A 17,764-nucleotide genomic window follows, 5' to 3' on the forward strand; every position below is an offset into this window, starting at 1 on the left:
TGCCCTGTGTTGAACACTAGCTGTATGGTTGGGGACGAGGGTCTGTGGTCAACAGTATTAGCCCAGAGTATCTACCTCCCCCTGCAGAAATCTCATAGATACTAAGGAGTTTTCTTAAACCAGGGAGGATAGAAAAGAGAAGGGTAGGGCTGTGGGTGTGAGGCCATTCTGCCACAGAGGCTACCCTCTAGGATTTGATGCAAAATTTCCACCTACCTCTGGAGGATGCAGGAAGTTCCAGAGTGGTCTACTGGGGAACCTCAATAAATGTGTTTAAGACTGCTTTAGTTAGATATTTCAAATGCAAAGAAATTTAAAACGGCCATCTGAAAGGTTCTGAAATGATCAGGTTTGGGATAAGACAGGCACATTAGTGGAACTCTCGAAGATGTAACAAATCACTCCCAAACTTAGCTTTAAACAACAGATATTTAAAATTAACAACAAATATCATCTCACACAATTTCTGAGGGTCAGGAATGGGAATGGCTTAGCTTGGTGTTTGCTGCTGGCTCAGGGTTTCTTAGCTGTCCACTGTGGCTGCAGTCTCTTGTCATGTGGGCCATGGAGGCTGCTTATAACACACTTCACTCACAGCAGGTGTTCTGAGAAAGAGAGAACCCAAGATGGAAGCTATCCTGGGAAGTGAGATATACCGTCACTTCAGCTGTGTTCTATTGGTCACATGGACCAACGCTGATACACTTTGGGAGGACAATACAAGGGTGGAAATACCAGGAGGCAGGCACCGCTGGGGGTGATCTTCTAGGCTGGCAACCACACACACAGTTCTAAAAATTCTCATGCAGTAGTAAAAAGCTGTTCTTAAAGTTCTCAACTGAATCATAATAACCTTTTATCTAGATTTTTATGAAAACGTTGAAGGATTTCCCCCTTCACTATTACATGAGTAGAAATTAATGTATTTTTAGACTTGTCTTACAAAATGTATTTTGTAATTTGAGTATCATGTTTCAATAAAAGGCCACTGTCTGTTGAACACATGTCAGAGCAGGTGGGTTTCTAATTAACCTGGTAAGGGAAACGGAGGTACTCTCTGCTGATAATTTCCTATTATTCTACATTTATAATGTATTGGGCAAAAAGGTTAGAGAAAACATTCAGAAGGTTATAACACCTCTATCTCATGCAGTGCTACGCTTACAGGATCCAGTTCATAGTATGCCCACTCAATTAAGAGATCTAACCCTTGGTTGCCTAGGATATTCATGCTTAAAGCCATATGAGTGATTAATACTTTAATAAAAATGAAACTTTAAAACCATTAGGGTAACAATCATTTCATAATCCCCCTAAACTCTCAAACATAAATAATCCTTTCTGGCCTTTGCAATTTAACTTTAAACTGTCTACAGATCTCTACCAGTACTTTATGAAGCCAATAACATTTTCTCAATTGGCAGTTTTTTCCCAGAAGTTTTTGTTACTGATGCACATTTGCAGTTTCCCAAAATTTGTTTTCTATATTGAGTTTAATAAGTTATTACTTCCTTCTTAGGTCCTCTGAGCTTCCTGGCAAAGCACAGGCTAAAAGCCAAAGAACTGCCTTATCTTTGTAACTATGATGCTAAAAGCCATTTTTCTCCTCTAAGTCTTTCAAAGCATGAACCACATATTGTGTTTCAGGAAGAGGCTGAGAGCAAATCATATTGCTGGATGAAAACAAGGCACTCTGAGATGAAACAAAGCCTCATGCACAAAGGAAACCACTTCCTGGGGGCCTCTGACCTTGACAACTCACACATCTCCCCAGAAGTGGAGCTGATCTCCACAAAAAAATGGATGCTACGACATACTACAGGAAATGTGACACATAAATCTTACCGTATGAGTTTATATTGTTTATATCTCTTTATTTTGAAATTTAAAATTTTCAGTAAGAAATTCAAAATACACAACTGCGTTTGTTGTAAAATTCTCACATATAGAAAAGCCAAATTCCTTTGAACCCCTCCATTCAACCCCAATTCCTTTCACAGATCAGCAAGAAATCTTGAGAAAAACACACAACTTTCCAGACATGTTACCTTAAAATACAAACAGTTTTACAGCATGCTATTCATTGTTAAACATTCTACTTTTATATTTAATAGGTCTTAGAAATTACCCTATATTACTGCTTTGCAGCATTTCCTCATTCTTTTTACCAGTGGCTTAATATTATGTAACATGGTTGTGTTGACTTATTTAACCAGTCTTCCCCTGATAGCTGGCTGCCAATTCTGCTGTGGATACTTGGTGTCCACATGTGCAGGTCTATAGAAGAAAGGGTCACAGGCTGATGATGTCCCTGTACACACCACATTCGCTTCTAAGCCCTCTCTGGGAATGTCTTCCTTTTTCTATCTTAATTTCAATGTAATTAAACACCGCCAGTATAGTTTTCTGAACAGTATCTTTAATTTATCAAAGCAGACATTAAGTCCAATAAGAGGAAGGCTCATAGACCACCATCCATACCTTTAAAATCCTCATATTTGCATTTACTTTAGTGCCTGGCACATGGTTGACACTTGATTATTGTTAGATAGATAAGGAAAAACTAACTAGATACAAGAGGTATGAAAATCAGGAGTTCATAATCCCACTGGAAATGAGGTCTTAAATTGGTTAGTGAATCAAGATTTAATTTGATGCCAAGTTTTGACTCTTACATCTAGAAGATAGGAAATATTTCAAAGTTTCTTAGTTTAGAGGAGTTGCAAGCTGAATGAAAATTCTTACTTCACTATTGAAGTCATCTGAAGGAACTCCATGTAATGAAGGGAGAAAGAATATGTAAGATTAAAGACCAAACAGTGCCCCAGCTGGTGAGGCTCAGTGGATTGAGCACCGGCCTGCAAACCAAAGAGTCACCAGTTGGATTCCCAGTCAGGGCACAAGCCTGGGTTGCTGGCCAAGTCCCTAGTGCGGGGCATGCGGGAAGAAACCACAAACTGATGTTTCTTTCCCTGTCTTCCTCCCTTCCTTCCCCTCTCTAAAAATAAGAAAAAAATCTTAAAAAAAAAAGACCAAATAGAAACAGGAAAGATTAAAACAGGAAGTTATAGGCACATCTGCATTCATCCAGGTTTTACAAAATTACATTAAATGCCTTTTAATGTAAAAATATACCTCCACCCTCGGCCCATTCTCTATAGATCACAGTTTTGATGGGCAGCTGAGGAAGCAAAAGGGCTCAGTTTTAGTGGGGCTATTCCTCCAGGCAGTGGGGAATGTGGCAGTTGGCAATTCTATCCCTGAAGGTTCAGAGGCAACGTGGCCCAGTTGAGCACCATTGCATACGATGGGACAGAGGTTTCACAGTTCCAGAAACAAACAGAACAAAAACAGAACTGGATGGTTTTTTGGGTAAAAGGAGTAAGGAAGTATGAATGAATTTGTGAATCTGTTGAAAGAAAATGATGTCTTTGAATTCCCATAAGAATGGTGAAATTTCATTCTTGAATCTTGCAAAAAAAGATTTAAGTTGTACTGTCTTACATGACAGTACAACTAACATTTACATCTATATACAAATACTCCTAAGCTATTGGCTGACCCTTCAGTCAACACATATTCATTGAGCACCGGAGGGCCAGTCCCTGTGCTCAGCACCTGGGATCTGGCTGAACAGAAAGAGCTGTGACTGCCAAGGGAGTTTACTTTTCCTAAGTGCCACATACAAGTCAGCAACTGCAGAGCTTTCCCCAACATCCCTGTCTGTGATGCTGGCCTAGAGCCCCCTGCCCCTCTTTGGTCAGTCAAGTCACTGTTTCCTCCACTCCCCATCCCCCTGACCAGCTTGGGCTCACTTCCTTGTCCTACTGCCTCAGGCTACCAGAGCCTGTTGAAATAGCTCTGTAACTAATTGGAAATGGCTAGAAAATGGCCTTTCAGGCAATTTTTTTTTCTTACCTTCTTCTAAAAAGGAAGGATTTATATCTTGACTTTTACATCACAGCTCACCCCTTGGGCATCCTCATGAATGAGACTTTCAAGAAGGGGGTGGGGTGGAGCAGGGCTTGTGTGCCAGGGGGCAGAGAACTCTGTATGACCCTTCACATGGGCCACCAAACACAGCCTTTACTGTGTTAAGCAGCTAGAGTTTAGTACCAGAAAAGAATCTTACCTTTTAATAGCAACATAACAAAACGATACAAACAAAAGGAAAAAAAAAACCACCAAAACCCCCTGAATAACAGGTTTGGTATAAGAGTATCTAATATTTTTTGGCCAGTATAAATCACACAACACTAAGCTTATGAATATTTTAAAAAGCTCCAAAAGAATCAAAGGAAAAGTCCAGGAAAAAAACCCAAAATGCCTTTTTGGTTGGGTAGAGGACTCTGGTAAGTGTTCCCTTTTGCACAGAAAAGGATGGCTGAGATGGAAGGCGTGTTGACTTTCATAGGACATGTCTGATTTTTGTCAAAGGGCAACCTAAAATAAAAGAAAATATTTAATTTTATTTGGGGGGGTAAAATACTGAAGACAGTTATTTATTTTAACAAGTTTTACTTAAGGAAATTAACAAGTTGCTATCAACACCACAGTTTAGAGCTAGACATCATTGGCATCAGTGTAGGGCTGACATACTCTCTGATTATGTGGTAAAGTTGAATCCCTTAAGACTAGACCAATGACTTCAGGTATATCTGACTACATGAAGCTGGCAGGACGTTTTTGTTGAATTACTTCATATATGAAAACTATCAACTAGAAAGAGCACAAAGCCCAGTGTCCTTTCTCTCAAACAATAAGGACACGGGGAAACTTCAGATGAGACTAAGTGTGTGTTCATTATGACCTTACATAAAAGAACCGACATCAAAGAGATGAGGCTATTGTATCCTTATTTAACATCAAATGCCTAAATTTACCTCAGGCCTTCCCTTCAGATGCCTGTGCTCCAGGTTCCTTTGAATCCAGTTTCTGATGCTGTAGATACAGGCTGTCCAGCTTCAGCATATCTTGTGTAAGACCATTTCTAAGATCTTCATTGTTTCTTAGAAATTCTTTTACCACCTCCAGTTGATTTAAGATCTGCAAAAAGAAACCATACAGTTTACAGCTGAGATCATTTTATAGCAGGCTTGTAATTCAGGTGAAAACTGGCTCCTGCTCATGTCTCCACCAAGAGACAGAAACCTTGGCTATAGGTGACTGTCCATAAACAGGTTGAGGTTTGAAAAACAAAACCAAACAAACCCTTTAAAACAAAGCATCCTGCCCTGGCTAGTGTAGCTCATTGGATTGAGCACGGGCCTGTGAACCAAAGGATCGTGGTTTGATTCCTAGTCAGGGCACATGACTGGCTTGCAGGCCAGTTCCGGGCAGGGGACACACAAAAGGCAACCATACATTGATGTTTCTCTCCCTCTCTCCTCACCTTCCCCCTGTCTAAAAATAAATAAATTAAAAAAATTAAAAAACAACAACAAAACCAAAGCATCCTCTACTCAAACAAAATAGGACCCAGGCTAGCTGGTTCTAGGCCACTCAAGGCGATGTTTGCAACACACAGATGATCCTGAACTTATGATGGGGTCACATCCTGATAAGCCCATCATAAGTTGAAAATATAATTCAAAAATGCATTTAATACAACCTAGCCTACCAAACATCACAACTTAGCCTAGCTTACCTTAAATGTGCTCAGAACACCTGCATTAGCCTACTGTAGGGCAAAATTATCTCACTGTCACTGCTCAGCACCATGAGAGATTATCCATCATATTGCATACTGCTAGCCCATAAAAAGATCAAAATGCAAAGTATGATTTCTACTGAAATACGTTATCTGTGTTGCACCATTGTAAAGCCAAAAAACCGTAAGTAAAACCTTTGTGACATACACATATACATATGTATGCACATACGTATGTGTATATAAAATGAAGATTTTTCACTTTGATTTTTGTATCTGTACATGCATTACTATTAAATATATATCCATATAGATGTATATGATTATCCATATGCATGCATATGGGTGATCTGTTTATATATATTTAATACTAATATACATATAGATAAAAACTTCAAGATGAGCACAAAAGTGCAAGGTAAACAATCAGTCCTCTTCCAAATCCCTGTCCTCTGTCACTTAGCTCCTTCCCCCAGAGGTGACCACAATGAAATTTATGTTTCTTCCAGAGATACTGTATGTATTTTCATGTGAGCATGTGTATATACTGTATACACATTAAAAAAAATACAAAAATTCCAGCATACTAGACATTGTTCTTCAACAGATCTTTCCTATTTCCTACAACAGATTATAAAGAGTAGCCTTGTTATCTTTTTTGATGGCTGAATACTTCAGTTTTTGATGTTTCACATTTTAACTTATTTCAAACCTTCTGTTAGGACCAATAATGCTGTATATGTACCATTCTGAATAAAAGACAAGTTCATTGGTGGGATGTTTTTAGAAGTGAAATGCAGTTTTAATTCTGATGGAGTTTTATAAATTTTGCCAAAGCTTCCATTTACTGAAGATGTACCAATTTAAACTCCCACCAGTAATGTAATACCTGATATTTAATAAAAGTACTCAGAATAGTACCATGGAAATGTACCAAGGGCTTATCCCTGGACATCCACACTGGTCACTGTGCTTGTTACAAAGATGAGACTTACTCATATTTTTGGGTGTGATATATTTTTTTAATGGGGCACTACCAAGATCAAGCTAGGTCAAGGTGATCAAAATCTAGTGAAGAAAGGTGGTGCAGTACCCTACCCCTAACAGAACGGTGGTTCTTTAACTTTAGAGTGTACATGATTGATTCTTTTTTTTTAAGATTTTATATATTTATTTATCTTTAGAGGAGAAGGGAAGGAAAGAGGGAGAGAAATAGCAATGTATGGTTGCCTCTCATGAGCCCCCTGCTGGGAACTGGCCTGCAACCTAGGCATGTGCCCTGGCTGGGAATCAAACTTCGATACTCTGGTTCGCAGGCCTGTGCTCAATCCACTGAGCCACACCAGCCAGGGCAAGTGTACGTGATTGATTCTGATGCAGCAGGTCTAGGGTGGAAACTAAGCAAACACTCAGGCAATTGTGATGTCAGCAAATGAAACGGCCAGAGATGCTGGACAATGTCTGCTAGGGACGGAGGGGAGGGGAGGAAGACTGGCTGTGGCTTTTTGCCTGGCTGAATAGGGAGCAGGGAGGGCCAGGGAGAAGGTCTTCAGAAAAGTTAGTAAGTATGCAGCGATATGCCCTTCAGCTGGAGCTGCTTGTTACATGGCTGGAAACAAGCCTACAACCCCCAAAAGACACCTGGGCTTTAAAATCATAAATCCGGAAACCATAAACATGTAAAGTGAAGATCATACCAATGACATTATTCACAGCAAACACAGCACACCGTGGGCACTGTAGTGGTAACACTTATTGCCAGTGCCTGGTGCTCTAAAAGCACCTCCGGGGTCCTTCCCCTGGTCCTTGTGATAGCGTTGGCTGTGACTGTGTACCACACACACGCTCCAAGATGGAATGGGGTCCTCCTTCCCCATCTGCAGCCTTGGGAACTGTGACCATGTGCTATCAATTCCTGATCCTCTCTGCCCTTGAAATGTGCTTAAGAGGGGCAATTATTTTAGTTTTCTTACGTGGGGAGAGGGGACAAAAAGTCAAAAGAAGTTTTTTTTTAAATTATGAATTATATGTAAAGGGGGAAGAGAAAGTAGAAATGGAAAAACTGAAGTAGTAGAAGAAAATTATGGAATGTAGTCAGATGATACCCGGATATTGAAGCCCTACTTTGTCACTTAATCATCGTGTGACTTTGAGGAAGACACGTGACCTCTCTGAACTTATTTCCATGTATGCAAATAAAGGATGATGATACCGACCCCACAAGAATTCTTGTGAGAATTCAAATAGCCTACTAAAAACACGTAGCATTGTGTCTGGTATGTTCCTTCCTTCCCACATTCATGTAACAAATGTTTAATGAGAGTCAGTCTACCATGTGCCAGAGACTATTGTAGGCAAAAGATGCTGAGCACCTCATTCTTCCACTCCCTTAAGCCAAAACCCTTGGACTTGTGTTTGATGCCTCTTTCTCCCATATGCCACATCTGCCCGCTTCTACACTTCCACCCTAGTCTGACCACCATCTCTCTTACCTGGTATCCGCAGCAGCCGCTTAACGGGTCTCCCTGCTTTTATCTTTAACCAGCCCTCCCCCTCCTCAGTATCCTCAACAGACCAGATAGTTGTGCTCCTTTTGCTATTCTACTGCTGGGAATTCTGCCACAGCTCCCATCTCAGAACAAAGAGACTAGATACTTTTCACTGGTTCTACTAAGGCCCAAAGTGTCCTGCCTTCTCCACCTTCACTCTCTCACCTCCTCACTCACTATTCTCACCTTCACCCCACTCCAGCCACCCTGGCTCAGCTTTCTGCTGCTCCCTCCGCCTGAATGCTCTTGCTCCAAATACACCCATGGCCAGTCCTCACCTCCTCCAAGGTGTTGCTAAGTCTCTTCTTCTCACTAAGGCCACCCTGACCACCCTACTGTAACCTGATACTCATCCCCACTGTTTCCTGATCCCCCATACTCTGCTCAACACAGTATTTCTTCTAAGGCACATAATTTATTTATTATGCTGTTTACTGTCTGTTTCGCCCTACAGGGAACTTCATTTTGTTCACGGATGCACAAACGAAGCTTCTAGGATTGTGCCTGCAACACAGTAGGTGCTTGCTTAGTAAATTTTCTGGAATGTTACAAAGTGACATTTTGACCCTCTTTCTGACTGCCTTGAGTACACTGTCACTGCCCCTTCTCCCCAGGCCTCCCCATGGATCTCTGTGAAGGTGGTTCCCTCAGCAGGGTTTACGAAATCAGTGATGATTTTCAAGAATGTGCGAGTTCTTTACGTGTTTTTTTTTTTAAAGCCACTTACTGTAGTCAACGTGCTTTAGCTGAATTTTTTAAACTCCCACGTCTGAACTGAACGTGGAGGGCTGGCAGGGCTATGTGAAGGGCTCTTGCTCTTGGGTAGCAGCTAAATTCTGCGGCAGTGAGGCCCTTGCTGGACATGCTCTACACATGTCCCAAGGGAGCTTGTCCAGCTGCTGCTCCCATGTGCCTCTGAAGTGGAATGCATTTTATAATTGCTTCTACATGCCTAGTGTGTTTTCATGGGAGCCCCTTTTATAATGTTATTTATCATTAGGGCTCAACACTCAAGCAGAAAAAAACAGAGACGATGAGCTCTCTCCACTATGTGCTCCTTGGCACTCACTCTCATGCTCCACAATGCATTTTTGGGAACTGTCACACTAAGTTACCAGCATTAAACATTTTTTTTCAACTTGGCTTTCCAATCCTTCTCCTTTGGTTTTAAGGAATACCAGAAACAGATCTTGTTAAACACTGATTAAAAAAAAAAGTACTGTGGTCATAATAGAATCACTGTTTTTCTAAATTCCTAGATGCACTTTTTTTTCATATTTCAACATCTTAAATGAGAATGCATCTTCTCACTGACAGTGTCTTACAATAAATTGGCAGTATTTTTTTCTGTCTTAGAACTAAATGAAATAATGGTGTGTCTTACAATTAATGGCACGTTAGAGTCACTGAAATTTGGTTTATCGAATCATCTGACTTTGGAGACTAACGCCAAAGAACATGGATGACTGTATCTGGTACTGAACTTACAAGTGAGGTCAAGTTGCACACATCATGGAAAGCCACCCTTCAACTTCTTAGAGATAACATACCAATCAATCTGAATTTACATTTTGATCAATTGAAATATCAAGAGAAATGCCATGGTCTACTGAACAAAAGCATGCAAAATGAGAACTTATCAACTCTATCTAGAGACCTGGGAACCCAGAGAACAAACCAATTAACCCCAATTTCCTCTCCGAAAAACAGATAATGAGGGTTTGAAATTTACAGTTGCTAACTCTTCAGTGTTACAAGTGTTTACAGTGTTACTCTTCAGATACAAGATGCAGTGAGGCACATGGAAAGACACAGGACCAGAGCAAGGAGACCTACAGTCAGCCCTCCAACTCCGCATGGCCTTACATCTGACAGCACCTGGTCCTTGATGTTGCTGCCTCATGCATAAAGCAGGGGCTATGATAAGATGACTGCCAGGTCCCCTTTCAGCTCACAGCTCACACAGACTCCTGGCTGGTGTTGCTGCTGATGTGTTTTGCTCTTTGTTCCACAAACAGGAAAGAACTGTAGCTCCCTCAACAGAGAAGAGGAAACTATGAACAACTCAGGGGCTAAGAGCCCAATCCTCTAGTTGCCTTCTCTTGTTCAACTCTGCTTCTGAAAGCAGTAGCAGAAAGAGAACTGGGGCTGGCTCTACTGGCATTTTATTTTTTAAAAGATTTTATTTATTTATTTTTAGAGAGAGTGAAAGGAAGGGAGAAAGAGAGAGAAACATCAAATGTGTAGTCGCCTCTCCTGTGCCCCCTACTGGGAACCTGGCCTGCAACACAGGCATGTGCCCTGACTGGGAATCAAACCTGCGACGGTTTGGTTCACAGGTCAGCACTCAATCCACTGAGCCACACCAGCTGGGCTCTAATGGCATTTTAAAATAAAGCAAGATGAAACACATAGATTTAGAAAACAGAAGATTTAACAGCCTTATTCCTCATTTTAAATATCGCCCTGGCTGGTGTAGCTCAGTGGATTGAGTGCGGGCCTGCGAACCACATGATTGTGGTTCGATTCCCAGTCAGGGCACATGCCTGGGTTGCAGGCCAGTTCCCAGCAGGGGATTCACAAGAGGCAACTATACATTGATATTTCTCTCCCTCTCTCCTTCCCTTCCTCTCTAAAGATAAATAAATAAAATCTTAAAAAAATTATTAAATACCTATGGTGTGCCAGGGAGGGCACACTCCAAAACCAGCCATCCACAGTCCCTATGCTAAAGGAGCTCACCAAGCTGAATGAAGCATCTGGGTCAAGGTCGAAACAGTTCTCACATGCAAACGGACCAGTAAGGAGCACAACTTAATGAACACTTTGTGGTACATAAACATCTTCTCTGTGTTTAATGAGGTAACCAGCAAAACTACCTTCCTCGGACAAGGTGAAATGGAGGGATAAAATGATTTGTCTAAGATCTGCTGATCTAGAATTCTAATCTATCAAGTGCTGGAATATTTCAGAACCTTACTAGAATATAATTGTTTTTTTTTAAATTAATTTTATAGCTTACGTGGAACAAATGGGATTCATTTCTCCTGTACTCCTGATTAGGACTTAAACTCATCCTTGACTTGCAGTATCCTAAGCTAGAAACCTCACTGATCTTTTATTCCCGCCTACCAGTCCCATGCCATGCTCCAAGTAATCTAATCAGCCACTAAGAGCCATCAGCTTTGCCTAAGCAACGTCTCCCAAATCTGGCTCTTCCTCCATGTCTCTAGTTTCTGCCCTCTTTCTCTCACCTTTCCAAGACTGCAGGAGCCTACTAGCTAGTCTCCAACTCCAAATGTCACAAGAGTTAACTTTCCAAAAGCTCTATCTGCTCTATTTCATTTACTCTTTCTTGCTTTAAAAAACACCCGTTGAGCCCTGACTGGTGTAGCTCAGTGGATTGAGCATGGGCCTGTGAACCAAAGGGTTGCCGGTTCAATTCCCAGTCAGGGCACATGCCTAGGTTGCCAGCCAGGTCCCCAGTAGGGGGCGCATGAGAGGCAACCACCCACTAATGTTTCTCTCCCTTTCTTTCTCCTTCCCTTCCCCTCTCTTTGAAAATAAATAAATAAAACCTTAAAAAACTAAACCGTCTGTTGATTCCCTACCACTGTTTGGAAATAAGGTCCAAACTCCGTGGTATATAGCACAGAAAACCTTTCAAAATATGGCTTCAACCTACCTGACCACCTCACATCTAACCATGCCTCATGCCTCCTATGCTCACTGCCTAGGCCCAAGCTATTCTTTCATGCCTTGGCAGGTGCTGCTCCTTCTGCCAAGAATGCCTTCTTCTCTTGCCAATTTGTCAACTCTGATTTGATTAGTCCCAACTCAACAGACCTTCTCAGCAAAGCCCCCCCCTCTTTTTTTGCAACCCCTCCCTGACCTCCAGAGAATCTCTAGAACTTTTGTTCAGAATTCTATGGTAGCCCTTCCTGTGTTGTTCTACTGTGTGGTACATTATTAGGCACTGAAATGTTTGCTGATGAAGTGAAAATAATTATTTAAAGATAATGTTAATCTGTGCCAAAAGGATACTCATTTCTGGAAATGGTTTGTCTTGTTAGTCCAAAATATAACTGGCAATGTATTAAAATGAGCAACTCTTCCTCCCTGGCATTTTTGTTTTGCTTTGTTTACTCACACACAGAAGATGAGATAATTATTTTCTTTTTACCTCTTCTGGCAGCACCTCTTGTTCTTTTGCTTGAAGATATATCTCTTGAAGTTTTTCCTTTAGAAATTCCATTTCTATTTCATTTACTTGGCTCTCACTCAGGTAAATGCCTGTTTCATCATATTCACCCCCATCTCGATGATCTTCCTCGGGGATGTGAACAGCCCAGTCAGATGTCAACAGCTGTTGGATTATCGAACAAATATATGAACTGACTGAATGGAAAAGATACTCCTCTGGATTACCCAATTTTGGGTACCTGACTGGATCCATTTTAAAAACATCCTGTGACCACAAAAGCCTCTCAGACCAGCACAATTCTGGATATCATAGCAACATGTATTTCCCTATTTACATGCTAAAGTTCCGATTAAACCTAATAAACTTCAAATTCTAAACAAGTGGCTGTGGTTCCTTTTTTCCCTTAGTTCTTTATGTCAGAACTGTTCAATCTAATTTTTACCTGTTCTATTGTGGAGTACACCTCCACAATCTCTGGGATATTCTGGAATTCCTCCAGAAAATTTTGGATCTTCATCTGGAAATCTCGAAGCCACGCAGAAGAGACCTTCATCTCTGAAGAGTGCATGATTTCATTACGACACTTAATTACCTACAGAGAGACAAAGAAATATAAAAGGTTTCAAAGTCAAACAGTGGGGTAAACTAAGATTTTGTAGTTCCTAAGAAAAGTTGCAGAAAGATTTTTTGTTAGTTACAAAAATGTTCAACCACCTGCCACTTGAATAATAAATTCATCAGGATAAACAAACTTACAACTATCCTTAGCTCTTGAAATCTTTCTGACTGGCTGCATATCTCTTACAATGATCCATATCTCTTAACTAAAAACAACCTGCCAAGAGCAAGAATATTGGCTACCAGCTCCACATAAACCCAAAGGCTGAAGCAGAAAATGCAAAAATCCTTTAACTATTGTTGGAGCTCCAGGAAGCTAGGCCGAGAGAGTTTCTTAGTACAGAAACCATGATGCAAAGAAGACCAACTTCTGCCTGTATTTTAAGATAGATGGTACTGTCTAATCATATATTAAATTCATGTAAAGTCTTCCACATCTTCATTAAGAGATATCATAGAGGTCACCTTTGTACTGTGGTAGTTTTTGTCTCTGCTGATGTCACAGAGGATTCTCAGTCCTTTCAGCCACTGGCAACCTAGCAAAATATACATTTGTTTTCTCTACAGATCACACATAATCCATTCAAATACTCTCTCTTCAAAGATCCTCAGAGTAATAAATGTACCAGAGCCGCTCTCTAGTAAAACAGAGAAAGTCTAAATCTCCAGAGGAAATCTGCTATAGCGATCTTTTCTGACCTTGTTTATTCACTAGTGTTTCTATTTTCTCCACTTCTATTTAACTTTTAGTCAATGAAATTTAGAAGGGCAGGGCTCATATGCTGGCATACAATGAACAGAATGATGTATTGCTTGGTATATATATATATATATTTAACACTGAAACTAACTGCTTCTGTTTATGGCAGAACAGAGAAGAGAAATTTGAGGTTCACCTAGTTTAGCAGTGAAAGGTATTAATGACAAGTTGTCAGAAAGTGTTAATTAGGGAGAACTGAAGGTTGACTGTATTTGCACTGGTGTTCTTGAACATCACAGAAGGTACATGGGATGTGAGCCCTGCTAACCTGCTAAGCAATACCAACTTTGAAGCAAAGTCTAAATTTCTTTGTACATCACTGTTTTGAAGAGAGACTGTGTGCTACATCTACACATTGCTTTAGCCATCTCGAGGTGTGTTCCTCAGCTGGTCTTCAAAGTACCTACAGGACTGATTCCCATTGTATGGTTTGAGATCTGACAGCTCTTACTTCTATGACTTTCTTTCGATCAACCACAAAGTGATCGCAGGAGTTGATCAGGCTTAAAAGAGCAGCTGCATCACATTCCTCGGGTCCTGTTTTGTCTGCCAGTCCTCGGGGCATGAAGGCCTGTAGGAGAGGGACAGAAGGAGTTGTGACACAGAGATGGAGCTCAGAAGAGAAAGGAGGGCTAGGGGTGCACATCTGGGAGCCATCAGCATAAAGGCAGTATTAATATTTAACTTTATGGACCTGGGCAGTATCATCAGAGGAGAGCAGGACAGAGGAGGCCTGAGAAAAGCCAACACTCAAAAAGAGGCCAAGGAGTAACCAGGGAAGTAGGAGGAAACCCAGAGGACAATGACGTCACACAGCCAGTAGTGACCGGAGATACTCTTCTTCCTTTGTAGCAGAAAGAAGATGGTGGACATGGAGGTAGGTTGGTAGGTCTTGTAAAGATGAAGAAGCATGTATCTGGGAGTCTTCAACAACTCCAAGAAGCATGAGCAAGGTTAGCATCTGGGATTGAGGGTGGAGGAACACAAGTGAGAGCTTGGCAAGGGAAAGACAGCAACAGTGGTCTCCAGGAACAGAAGTCTATACACAGATGTGGTCAGATGGCTGGGGCTCTCGAGCGAGAACTGAAAGTGACAAGAGTTTATTTTTTTTATTGTTGAGTAATATTCCATTGTGTATGTGTATACACACACATTCATATACATTCTTTATCCATGCATCTATTTATGGATACCTAGGCCGCTTCTACATCTTAGCTATTACTAGCAATAATGCTAGAATGAACATAGGAGGGCATGTATCTCTTTGAATTAGTATTTCTGTTTTCTTCTTACTATTTGTGACAACTTGGATGGATGTAGAGGGTATTATGCTAAGTGAAATAAGTCAGAGAAAGGCAAATACTATATGCTTTTACTTATATGTGGCATCTAGGAAAAGGAATAAACAAAACAGAAACACACTCATACAAGTCGATAACTGATGGTTGCTAAAGGGGAGGGGGTGGAGGAATGGGCTAAAAAAATTAATTGCTCATTAAAAAAAAAGAAAAACTGACAATAAAACCAGCCAGCTCTCTTGTGAGCTTCTTCCCCTGAGTTGAAACACGTGATGATGTCATCAGGGCTGGAGCTGGTCCAGGCAAGTTCAGAGAAATAAGAAAAAAGGAGAATGGGGTCAGAAAAGAATATTCACAGAGGGGTGGAGATCTGTAGGTGATAGCAACAAAACAGGTGGCCTGTGCTTCAAGAGGATTCCGAGAGTGAGAAAGCAGCAACAGAGACCAAACAAGTGAGGAACAGTCATAGTAAAAGGTAGAGATTTAAGTTTTATTGTTTTCTAGGTAAGAGAAGTTGGTAATTCTATAGCGGCTTTAAAAAATGGAGAACAGGGTACAGATGTGGTGGGTTTACTGGTCCACAAGCACCAAGTGTAGGGTCCCTGGCACAATCCAACTTCTTTTTTGAGGTTAGGGAACACAGACTGGCCCAATGTCACAGCAGCTGACCCGGGACTCTGACTTCTGCTTCCCAGGCACCAAGCCTGTGCCTGCTGCTAACTTGCACAAAGGCTGATTCCAAAAGCTATTTTATGTTAGGAGGCCATTTTGCCCCTCCACACCCCCTAGCCAGTTTCTGACAAACATCAAAAAGGAAAAAAAATTTTCCCTCCAGTTGGACCAACCAGTCATGTCAAAATCTAAACCAGTCATGTTGTCAAAATCTAAAAACAGGCCTTATGGTATCTTTCTATCTAGCTGCCTACCCCATCTCTGAAGTTGTATTCCTTAGACGGATACTTAAAAGTCCTTCACAGTTCAGCCTTTTCTTTCCTAACCTCATTTTGCCATCCTCATGGTATGCTAGAACCAAACATAGCTACTAAGGGAGCTTACCCTCAAAAACTCATTTTATATTTCTCTCTCTGTGCCTGTGCTCATGATGCTCATTCTACATCTTGCCCTAGCATCTCTTGTTGAGATCCTTCCTATAGCTTCACAAGTAGGGGTAGCAAAACTCAAAATGTTTTCAGGAAGCAGACAGAAGCCAGCTTCTACTTCACTAAGCTGGGCTGGGTCCAATAGAATAGTCTAGATACCAAACCTTAAACATACAATTTCTCTGAATCTGTTTATGAAGTCCCAGGCTCCAGAAGACTCCTACCTGGTGTCACCACCCTCCAACCCTACAGACAGGTGCTTACCTTGGCCACCTCCCAAGCGTCCACAGGCCAGCGGCCCGGCCGGCAGTTTCCCCAGTGAACGTCTCCATTTCTGTTGGTGTGATGTTTCAAAATCTCCCGTTTCCACTCTGCGCACACCTGACACTGAGGATGAAACTACAGAGGGCGGAGTTAAGGAGGGGCCCCGGGAGTGAAGGGCATTTGGGCATCTGAGCCCCACTCCTTGCGGTCAGCCCCTCACCAGGGAGGGCATGGGACACTGTGTTTGGAACGGGGACAGGGACGGGGTCAGGAGGTGGTGATCAAGGCTCCGGGCCAGGCGCTCACCTGGCGGGCATGCGGGCTGCACCGAGAGCCGCTGCGGCAGGTTGCCCTGGGGCCCAGGCCGGGGTCGGAGGCGAGCAGGCCGTGGTGAAAGGCTAGCATCTCCCGGCCAACGAAGCCCTGCAAGCAGCCGCGCAGCAGCAGCAGGCAATGGCCCGCCTTTACCCAGTTCTTGTACTCCGCGCAGTTGAGGCGAGCTGCCAGCTCAGACAGTACCATGTTTCCGCTCCTACCCTGGAGGCCCTGGGGCCAGGGGCGGGGGGGGGGGCGGGCAGCAGTGCGCAGGCGCAGAACCCTGGGCGGTGCCGGATTCTGCGCTGCCTCGTAGGCGTGGCCCTGCCTGTACCCCGCCCCAAATGTAGACCGTCCCCTGGGCAGAGTGTTCTGGCTCCCGAGGCTCCACCCTAGTCTTACGTGACCCAGACGTAAAAATGCTTCCTCTGGTGCTTGACCGAAAGCCTGCCTGAAACTCTTAATCCCTTTTCTGTCGTTCCCAACTGAGAACCGTCCCCCCCCAGGCGCATATTATCCCCTTGCTTGATGTCCAGAGTCGTTTTTTGTAGGGATACACTTTTATTACATGCTCCTTGCATTATTCGCTTCTAGGAAGTTTACTTAACCTCTTCTTAAACCAAAGATTGGCTGTAGCAAATCAGGGCATTAATGATATGTGACCATGGTATCCTGTTATGTTTGCAGTGTGCCAAGGTGACACAAAGCTCTAAAGCATCTGCTACTGGGCCACCTAGAAGAGGCAAAGTGGACATCACCTGGATTCTGGAAGGTAGCACCACCCTGAGCCAGATAAGGACATCTTTGGCCCTGAAGGTTTTAGCTTAGATGACTGTTTTGTACTCATTATACGATAATTAGTGCTAACTCGGACTCCTCCCATAAGGGAGTCCGAGTTAGGTTCCAAATAATTGTGCCATGAGGGTCGGAATACAATAAATCAACTTAAGAGGTCACATCAGTATTAGTTAGGTTTCATCATCTTACTGAGTTTTGAAAACATGTT

The 17,764-nt window shown here is 42.2% G+C and overlaps 1 protein-coding gene across 1 annotated transcript; it reads right to left on the bottom strand.

Moving 5' to 3' along the window:
* Positions 1-1,831: 1,831 nt before the first annotated feature.
* CUNHXorf38 (chromosome unknown CXorf38 homolog) lies at positions 1,832-17,000 on the bottom strand. The gene is made up of 7 exons (XM_037165278.2): positions 16,750-17,000; positions 16,444-16,578; positions 14,233-14,352; positions 12,846-12,995; positions 12,383-12,565; positions 4,884-5,046; positions 1,832-4,443 (listed from the first exon to the last, which is right to left on the bottom strand). Exons 1-6 carry the CDS (start codon positions 16,963-16,965, stop codon positions 4,885-4,887), a joined length of 966 nt encoding a protein of 321 aa, XP_037021173.2. The 5' UTR covers positions 16,966-17,000; the 3' UTR covers positions 1,832-4,443; position 4,884.
* Positions 17,001-17,764: the final 764 nt, after the last annotated feature.

The sequence above is a fragment of the Artibeus jamaicensis genome, unplaced genomic scaffold (assembly GCF_021234435.1).
Source record: "Artibeus jamaicensis isolate MK-2021 breed Jamaican fruit bat unplaced genomic scaffold, CSHL_Jam_final contig_60, whole genome shotgun sequence".
Classification (NCBI taxonomy): Eukaryota; Metazoa; Chordata; class Mammalia; order Chiroptera; family Phyllostomidae; genus Artibeus; species Artibeus jamaicensis.